The 10,305-nt window shown below is 43.4% G+C and overlaps 1 protein-coding gene across 3 annotated transcripts in view; it reads left to right on the forward strand.

Annotated features, from left to right (window-relative positions):
* The window catches only part of DTNA (dystrobrevin alpha), a 187,340-nt gene extending 181,023 nt beyond the window's left edge, over window positions 1-6,317 (forward strand). For 2 of the 3 annotated variants that reach the window (XM_082499287.1, XM_082499288.1), the window contains one exon: window positions 2,797-2,934. Coding sequence is in view for 1 of the 3 variants with exons in the window: in XM_082499289.1 (XP_082355415.1) it covers window positions 2,797-2,952 (156 nt within the window). In the remaining 2 variants the exon portion in view is untranslated. Of the gene's footprint in view, window positions 1-2,796 lie in introns of all 3 variants that reach the window. The other variant, XM_082499289.1, reaches the window with a different exon arrangement.
* The last annotated feature ends 3,988 nt before the right edge of the window (window positions 6,318-10,305 follow it).

Below are 10,305 nucleotides of genomic sequence, written 5' to 3' on the forward strand. Positions count from 1 at the left end.
CTCCCTTTGGCTATAGGACCCAAACTGCTAGTCATTGTTGACTGACTGCCTTTAAAGCTGGTGCACTATGGTTCATTCCTAGTGTGGGCTTCATGCCAAGAGTTCAGGAGATCCCAGTGGTGTAGGTGCATTGGTTGACTGGGCCCTCAGGAGGTCATCTGGTCCACTGTCCTGCCTGATGCAGGTCTAGCTCCATCAGAAGACCATGTCAGCCAAGGCTTTGTCTAGCAAAGACTCAAAAACCTCCACAAGTGGAGATTTCACCACGTCTCTGGGCATCTCCCTCTAGTACAGTGCCACCCTCCTCAAGTTTTTTTTTCCCCTTAATGTCCAACCTGAACCTCCCAAAACACAGGTTGTCTTTTTGGTCCTTTTTGTGTGCTCCAGCACTACCAAGAAGATTTTGGCTCTGTTATCCTTGTAACTACCCCTCAAATAGCTGCTAACCTATTCTCCCTTGCCACCTCTGCCCTGTCCTCAGCAAGCCCAGTTTCTTCAGCCTCTTCATCCTAAGTCAGTGATGCAGTGGTGAAGAAGTAGGATACAGGCACTAGATGAACTGCTCACATCCATAAGCCATACTCTGCTAGCACAACCAAATGATTCAGTGTCTCTTTTGGGTTTTTTTTTCTGAACATAATGCATAAAAACCAGCATTATGTGGACCATTCCATCTGAAAATAACAGCAGGCTGACCGCATGGTAATTTTCAAAAATGTCTGCTACATTCACTCAGCTATATTTGGGGTTTCCTCTTTATTTTTCTTCTTAAGTCCTCCTCTTCTTAGCATGTAGGCGTAAAAAAGCTGTAAAAGAACTGTGACCAAGTTACTGGGAAGCAGCAGCTTTAGTTTTGTGAATTTAATTCTAAAATTACACGAGTGATAGGGATGTTTTTTGAAAATCGCTGAATGATAAGTAACAGAATAGAACCTGTGGATTAAGTTACAAAAAGGTCAAGAAACAGTTTTATAACATGAAAAATCATATGAGTCTTAACTTGGAATTAATTCTGGCATTTCTAATATGCTGCAATGAATTTAGAGCTCTGAGGTTCATTAGTACTAATTATTTCTTGTATGAAAATCTCTCTATCCCAATGCTGGCCGTGGAACAGAGAGAGGCCTTAAGGGAATTCAGAATAACCTCTCTGCACTCCACCAAAGAGAAGTAATTTATCCAGAAAATTCGAAACAAACCCAAATACTTAGCAGTACTATCAATGCATCTTAGTGCATCCAGTGTTTTACAAGCCACTCTTATTTTGCTCTTGTGGTTTATAATGATACCGTCAAGAAATATGAGATGTACCTATATTTACATAATCCTGAAATTAATTCAATAAAAATCAGTCTCAGGCAGCTGAGAACTGACCTCTTCCATGCTTTTTATTTGCAGTTTTCCACTGAATTGGGAAGAGCAAAATGTTCCTTTACTGAGATTTCCAAATTAGTTTGCAGACTTAAGTGGTGCAGATGCATTTATGATTTTTTAAAAATACTAATTTAAAATGTACGTCAAAAATTTTTCGTGAGCCTCTCATTAGACTTGCAGTGCAGGTTTCCTTTCCATTTATCAACAAAATGTTAACGCTAGGTCTTTTGTAACTGCCTGATACAAGGAGATACTAAATTAAGATGATCGTACCGTTTGGCATGCTTAGGTATTAAGGAATCGGATGGAAGCATTTGTGTTTGAATAATTAATACAATCAAATGGTGTCAGGAAGGAGAAGCAGCAAGCTAAACTACCTGACCTTTCTTCATTCATCAGCTTCAATTTAACTCTTTTTTACCGAAGTAATTTGCATTTCATCTCTCATCTTCTAGACCAGCTTTATGCCTTGAAATGAGGAGAAAAGAATTCACGTCAGTAGGGTTTGGTCTTTTATGCTGTTACTATCAGATCTCATGCAATGCGAGTTGGTTTTCTGTCTAGAAAAGAAACCTCATTCAAGAGAAAAAAGATGAGCTCCTTAACTTGGAAAGAGTCAAGTGTGTAAACAGTGTCATTATGATAAATATGCCAAAAACAGAAGTTTGCAATATTACCTGACTGTAGATCCTGACATTGTTCTGAGAAAGAGCAGCAGTTGTCTATCAAGCACTTTCCATTGCCAACCAAAATTTTGATGCCTCTGATATAGGAATTTAAGATACTTATTGATGCTTCAGGATATGGGGGAGCACCAAGGAGAAACTGGTGCACCAGCGTATCAGGCTGTTTATGAGCTATAGCACCTGGAATCATCCTTTTAAGTAACTACATTTCTTTTGAGACACGGTAAAACATACCCAGGGGTGTAAATTGAGGGTGAGAGGTTTACATGCGAGGCAAGGCTCATGATGGCGAGTGACTCTTAACTGAGTGGCAGAACACCGTGCACAGGGGGAATAATCCATCGTTTCACTACCAATAATCTATTTATAGCACAACCTGGAAGGGGAAAATGGAAGGGAAAATGGGAACTTCTGCAAATGTGTGTCAGTGCAGACTGAGTTAGCCCAGGCTCCCACAGCAGAGCAGGCAACAGTCTTCTCACCCACGGTAAGGAGAGTTTCCAACTTGCCACATGCCCTGTAAGTTTCTGTTTACAGCTCGAATACCTATGGCTTACCTAGCTAGAATGGCTTTTTCACTTTTTTAACTTTTTCAGGGATACCCACAGGAATTGGCCGGCAGCTCCTTTTTTCTCTCAGTAGAGCAACAGGCAGGGGCTTGACTTGCTCTGCCTGTGTGGGTGCAGCATCTTAAACCAGCACTCTTTAAAAACCTTCCCTAAACATTTCTCAACAGGCGAGCTGCAGTCAGACAGACAACGAAAGCTACGTAAGAACTGACGATGAGGAGAGCTGCTTTCGGACAGACGATGAAGAAAACTCAGCTGCGAACTTCACAGAAGAGTGGAACCAAGAGGTGCAGCGTCTCTTGACAAAAAAATCACATAACTAAGTTCTGAGGACTGTAGCACAGTACTTTTGTTCTAAGAGTTGTAGTTTGTAGATGTGTGTTTTTGACAACAAGACTTTTGTTTAAAGCTAACTTATATTAGCTACATCTTCTGTAACATGGCTCATTACCGGTGAAGAAAACAGACTGACGTACGTACTGCTGTTACAAAGGATGGCGGTATTAATAACTCACGTAAACCCTTTGCACATGATATTGAACCTGTTCAGTTTACAATGACAATACTGTTTATAGATAGAAATTTGATTTCTGAATACTTTGAGATTTTAGTAGATCAGTTTACTATACACTGTACATTTTTTCCACAGAAGAAATAAAAAGCTACAATTATGCATTTAACACTGAATGATTATACTCCTGAGTGTATATATCTAGTAGCCCAAAAAACAAAGTACCTGACTATATTTGCAATTTGTTTGCAAGTCTTTAAATTAAGACTTATACAAAATGTACTAAAATAATAATAATATGATTAATAATAATAATAAAAAACTTCTCTGATTTAGGGCTAATGTGTAACTTAGGAATGTTTCTTTCAAAATAATCTAACAAATCAGCCATAGAAGTTAGTGTAAATATTTTTTTTCCAAATAGATATCATATACAAAAGGTGACATTCAAATGATATAGAATCTAGTTTTTAAATCAGCACAGATCTTCTTAAAACTGTGAACTATGTTTTGAAATACTCGTTGCTAAAGCTGTTTATAAACCACAGGTGCCATAAGATCCCTGAACTGACTGATGTTACGTATAATCCTCCATGGTATTGTTTCACTGATGTTTTAGCTTTACTAAAGCATGTGTTCAACAAAACGGCTCTTTCCATCTCTCTTCCCCTCCTCCTCCCCTCTCCTCTCCCCCCATTATGTTATTTTCGAGGCCTTCAGCTTTAAATGTACAGGCTTAAAGTGCGCTTGCGACTGTTTTCTTTTTATTTCCGAATGTGTATTGCCTTAGCCAGCCACCAGATGTTCTGCATGCACTCTTGGAAATGTGTAGTGAGACTCTTTCGGAGCTGGATGGAGAAACAGCTATCAGTGAAAAGCACAAGAAAAGCGGTGGATTCTTTTTTTTTGGAAGGACAGGCATACAGTTACAGAATTGGAGTTTTGTCCGGTTTAGTATTTTTCAAGTATAAAGGCATTTCAGGACTTGCCTGGCCGTTTTGGGTTAGGCAGTGAGCCTGCTAGCGAAAAAAGCGTTCGCTCTGCTGTGACTACAAACCTGCAGATACTCCTGAGCAGGGATTGACACAAACTAGCTGGAATGTCCTCCCCACAGCGTATTGCTCGGAAAGAGCGGTGAGCCCCGTATGGCACATAGCAGTGCCCTGCAGAGAAACGGGAGCCGGGCCAGGAACAGCTAGAGCAGAAGCCGGGCAGTAACACAGCGTGACGTTGCACGCTGGCCTCACAGCCCTCCCAAAAAGTGCAGGGTGTTAGCTTGGGACAACCTCGGCGCTAAGGTCATTTTCCTGCCCTAATACAATATTATGGTTTCCGCTATGCGGCTGACCTGAAGTGACACTGTTTAACAGCCCTGAAAACAGTAGCGTTTCGTACAGATATTTCACACCAGCACAGTTTGCCTACAGCAAGCGATGAGATACCCATCTAAAGCAGGTTAACACGGCTTGTCTGTCCTCGCTTTCATGGTGACGTGGATGTGCGCTGCCATATTTACGTGAGATTGCTATGTAGCTCGACCCAGTAAGTCCACTTGTTTGCATGCACTCTCTAGGCTCGTGGCTGTCTCCCTGGGCACTATGTGTTAGGGAATGAGTATCTGTATGAAAGAGCTGCTGCCATTTTTCACTTTCATATTGTATTATTGCGTATGCAGATGTCTTGTCCACATCTCCTTCCGTATCTGGACTTGGCCTCAGACATCCAAATGTGTACTGAGGCATCCAGGCATCTTCATGTAAGCTTGTCATTCTTGCAATCACTGGTCTTTGCTCCTGGGGTATGTGCCGTCCTGGCAAGGCAGGCACCATATCCTCCGATGCCCTGTCCTCCAACCTCCTCTCAGGAATGGGTGAGCCTCCACTAGTGCCTAGCACTCCACATTTAAAGCTACTCCAGAGAAGCTGTAGATGTTGCTGTCAGCTCAGGATTCCAGGCAAGCATTTCCTGAACAGAGCTAAAACAAGCTAGAACACAGCTACATGCAATGGCTGACTAATTCAACCCATGTCATGTTTAACTGTACCCAGAGTAATAGATCCCTCCCGTCGTCTTAATGTCTGCGTGCTCATTATCGCTATGCTTAAAATAGATGCAAGAGAATAAATCCATTGCAAGGGCTTCCGGACTAGGAGTAAGGAAAAAAGTTAACGGGTCAAGCGCCTTTCTCTCAGACTGGTATCAACAAGGTGATCCCCAGCAGAGCTCTGGGTCCCTTATGCCCTGGAGCTCTGAGATGAAGCACCTCTTACTTGGCTTGCCAAATATCTATTTTAAGCATTTTCCAACTGTTAAGCTGGCTGCGTTTTCACCCAGCTGGTCTTTGTCTGCTTGTTGAATATTATTTTGGTTGTGGTTTGCGGTCATTAAAACAAACAGAGTTACAGAAGAGGTCCCTGGCGTGGGCCTTTTCTTAACTACCAATGGCCCACCACAGCAGTCAAAACTCCGGGTGGTTTTACTGTCACTGGAGGGAAAACAGTGGTTTGGAATCAGGAGACAGGGATGTGAAGATGTATAGGGTCCTTGAATGTCCAAAGCGAAGGTGGAGAATGGGTTGTCTGTAAGTAGTAATGTTAACTAAGCTGCATAAAAAGGTGTGTGGCCTTTGTTGTGATATAATATGTATTTTCTTATATGCATGAGCCAAATTGTTGCATCATAATTTATCATAAGTGTGTCCGCCTTTACTTTCAGCCATCTTCTCCCATCCTTATTGGTTCTCGGCAATTACTGTAGATAGACCTTGTAAATATTGCAACCTCGGGTTGCTCTAATCACGTTGGTTCAATTCAGCAGACGGAGCTGTGAACAACACGCACTCCACTGTGTCCTGAAGACAAAAGGGCATTTTTACCTTTGAACCAAAAAAAAAGTATGAAGAGTTACATCTTGAGGCTACTAACTGCAAGACATTTTTAAAACTACTGTACTTGACGCCACTTGAGACAGATACAGAGACACTAAAGATGTCACGATATTCATTGGTATTGTAACAGAACTGCTATTGTATGGGTTTTTTGTATTGCTGTTAAGTATTGTTTTGTGTGTGTGTGTTGGAACCTACTGGGGACATGTTATATTTTGAAGTGATTAAACTATTTAATTGTGTGTCTATATTTTGGAATGGAATTATTTCTTCATTAAAAAGATTTTTAAAAGTAATTTCTGGAGCATCATATTTGTGGCTTTTTTTGGTTTTGGAAGTCCTGTTCCATGGAGCCCAGGCAGAGTATTTTTTCTGTAGGGGAGGAAAATGTGTCCCCAAGGTGCAGCAAGCAGTCCTTGCTTCACCCACACTGTCTCCTCCACCTCTGTGTGAGAGAGAGAGAGCTCCTTCCACCGCTTTCCCCAGTGCTCTGAGCATGGTACCGAGCAGTGCCTCCTTTCGGTGGCCCAAGCAGTTTCTTCTTTCTTCCTTTCTTAATTCTCTATATCTTTGGCATTTTCGCAACCTGAAAATGCAGTTCCCCTGTCTGTAAAACATCTCCCCCTGCTTCCATGTAACAGCAATGAAAATCACTGTAAGCAGAGACATCAAGGGCCTGACAAGGTGCCTGGTACAGACCTATGAGGAGACCATGGACCTTAGCAACCCAAACTGTCTCCAATAGTGTAATTTTTCTTACCCACTGTGTTTGTCTCTGTCCTTAGAAGGAGCAAAACCTTAATGGCTTTACCATACACAGTCACATGCTATCTTTTATTGCAGGAGGACACAAAGTCTTTCTTTTTCCAATTCCACATTTAAGATGTCTTTCCATATCAGGTGTGGGTAATTACAACTGGTTGCTACCCTAAAAGAGCATGGAGTTGCAAAGCAAGAGCTCTTACTTAAAGAAACGAGTGTGTGGCCTGATGAAGTACCTCCAGGCATGGCAAAGGCAGTCCGGAGGCAATGCCCGGCTGTGCTTTTTGTGCCTGTGGTGCTTGTGGTCCTCCACTGGGCAGGCTGTTGAGGGTGTGCTGCTGGCCTGTGGTGGCAGCCCCTTCCAGCAGATGCACTGCAGCCAGCCATCATGGAGCGGGTCCCTGGCAGCTCAGCGCAGCCGAAATGTCCCCGGCTGTACACATGACAGTGCTAACTGGCCAATTAATTACACCGAGGTGGGGTCTGTTAGAAGGCAAGCAGTAGCAGCACACCACAAATATCCTCCGTCTACTGACCACGTACCCCAGTATCTTGGGAAGCAGATAAAACTCAGTCTGCTGCCTCCTCCTTCAACGCTGACTGCTGTGGAAACCTATAAATCACCAGGGTTTATTTGCCCTAATTCCCCTGTCTTTGCGGTGATGTTCTTCAATAAAGACAATCATTTTACATTGTGAATTATTTGCCAGATCTGCTGAACTTTGCCTCCACAATCCCAGTCCAAATTCATATCCGCAGAATTGTAATATATCATGACATATCAACAGCTCATGAGGATAACTCTGTTTTATCCATGCATAATCCCAAATTGCTGTATTTCTTCCTAACCTACAATCAGCCTTTGGCCTTTGGGGAACAAAGGAACTAATTTATAGGCAAAGGTTGTTTTCCTCTTTGCCTCTCAGTTAGTCTAGCTACATTCTGCTCCCCACAAGGAAAATAGACTCCTATGGGAAGAAATAAATTAGTTACATGTGCAAAAGGAAATAAAATAAAAATTCTAAAATAAAAATAATAATCTAAAAATAATAAGTTTTTTAAAATAAATAATAAAATAAATTATAAAATAAATTATAAAATAAACAAAATAAGTGGTCCTTAGATCTGGGAATTTGGCACCTCGGCTGCATCAGCACTGAACTAGATGACTGAAAGCATCTGGGAGTTTCTGAATGCACCTGGGAGTTTCATTCAGCAGCACACGGATCCAGGGCCGCTCTTCCAAAGTTTGCTTGGGAGACCTGTTGCTCAGCAGTTGCGCATCCCCTTGCAAGCAGCTCTTCGTTCTGAGGGAAACCTTGTAAGAGAAAATTGCAGGAATACGATGCTGAGTCTATCACAGAAATAGGTTAAAGTGGGGTGGGAAGAGAAATCTCTATTGTTCCACGATGAAAAAAATGCATTGAAGAATTTCATATGCTTCAGGATCATCCCGTCTAATACCCCAGATAATCCGCAGATTAAGGATTCCCTTTTGCTTTCTCCTGAGTGATTGCCACTGGTTGAGTTGCCTGTGGATTAGGACAGCTGTCCCACACTGCCAGCACAGCACCAACGTGCCTCTGGCTGCAAAAGGCAAACCAGCAGAAGATGAGAAGGTCTTTGAAGGCCGCTCCTCTCACCAGCGTCCCGTTCCCCTGACAGAGGTACAAGCCAATGATGAACAGGTCCCAGATTGGACTAAGTCTTTCTGAGGGCCCACTACTCTGGAGCTTTCTTGAAAAAGCGGTTTCAGGGACGCGATCTCCCAGGGCAAGGCTGGGGGACGTGTGCAGGGGAGCAGGGGAATCATGCAGCCACATCATCCAAACTTTGAGATAAGACAGTTAATGCAGCCTGGAGGCAATAAAGACTAAAAAGCTAGGCAGTGTGAATGAGTGTCTTGGAAGGAGATGGAGGAGGCCACAGCGCATTTTGGTATGCGAAGTTGCAGACTGTAGTGTGCTATTTAATACAACATAATTTACCACTACCAAATTAATTTCCTCATTACTTATGTTTTATACATAACACTCAGCAGTGGCCAGATGGCAGATGTGTTAGGCCTGCTGCTTGTTATGCTAATTGTCAGCCGTAAAGGCCTCCCCGGTTAACATTTCTTCTCCTCTGCTTGTTGTAGGCCGGCAGTGCCTGCAGCCTGCATGGTCTTTCAGAAAAGAGGCACCTGCAGCTGCATGTTTTCAGCGGTTTTCTTATTACTGCTGGGTTCAGTTTTGGCCCCTCCTTGGTACATTCCTCTCTAAAAAAATATGGGTCAAAGCGGTTTCCAGTACAGGGATGTGAGCGCACGTACCTTGAGTTTCTCAGCTTGAATCTCTGAAAGCCTCCCCTAAGCCCAGCCTGAGGCTCAAATCCTCCCTCTTCCTCCTCCTCCCTCTGCCACCTGCCCCTCAGCGTGACTGCAGGACCGGAGCCTGCTCCTCTCCTGCATGAACCTTTGTCCTTATATTTTTTCTGGCGTTCCACTCTCACACCGGGGGAAACATGATTTGCCTGAAGCGTCCCCAAAAGCTGTTGGTCACCGCCTCATGGAGCAGGGGCTGCTGCTTGCCTGGAAAAGCATGTTTCTCACCCTCAGTGAACATCTCTCTCTGCCCTACTGTCCCACTTCCCACAGAAGCTGCTGTGGGGCCCAGACTGGAGTTTCTCCTGGGTGGGGTGCTTCGCTCAGGTCAAAAAGTTTCTTTTGGACATCTAAAGCTCTTCCCTGGTTTCACTGAAAATGTTTCCACATGCCTGCTCCACAGACTTACCTCTCCTCCTGCACCTCTCACTGTCGCCTAGTCCAATTACACTCCATTTTTAAACTGTTTTTTAATTGCTTTGTTGTTTTGTAGGGCCACTGACGGTAGCCTTAAATCCCCAGTGATGTTATGCACATAACGCTGCTGCTATCAGTAGGAATCAGGTGCTTAGCAAGCCTTGAAGATCTACGCTTTTGTCTCCACACTTCTTTTACACCTGCCTTCATGTGAAAAAGCAAGAGCTTACAGGCTCTGTAACAAGCAGCTTTCATCACCATATATGTTGTGTAGGTGCAACTAAGCTTAGCAACCCCCCCAACCTCAGCTCTGAAAAGCCACCTTGTTGTCCTCTCTACAAAGCAGCAAAGTGGTATTTTAGTACTTCTAAATGGCACTGCATTTTCTCCAGAGCTGGAGCTTGCTCCCTATAACCGCGCACTTGCTCTAAGCTCGTTTTGCCCAGAGCCCCTCGCAGTCCCCATCCCCCGGCAGACCCGAGGGCTCGAGCCCTGTTTGTTTCGGCTGAAAGGCTGATGCTGGAGCTAGTGCAGATGGTAATTAGTACTTGAGGGAGTGCTGCTTCCAGGGAATCCTCTCATCACTCGCTCTGAGTCACATGCTTGTTGGAGGACACTTCACCAGAAACACATTTTCTGCTATGTTTTGGATCTAAGCTCTCACAAATTAATTGAGTTCATGTATAAATGCAAGAAGGAGGAATGCAGAACACGCTCCTAAGGTCGCAATTGTG

Source organism: Vanellus vanellus (assembly GCF_965231255.1).
Source record: "Vanellus vanellus genome assembly, chromosome: 2".
Classification (NCBI taxonomy): Eukaryota; Metazoa; Chordata; class Aves; order Charadriiformes; family Charadriidae; genus Vanellus; species Vanellus vanellus.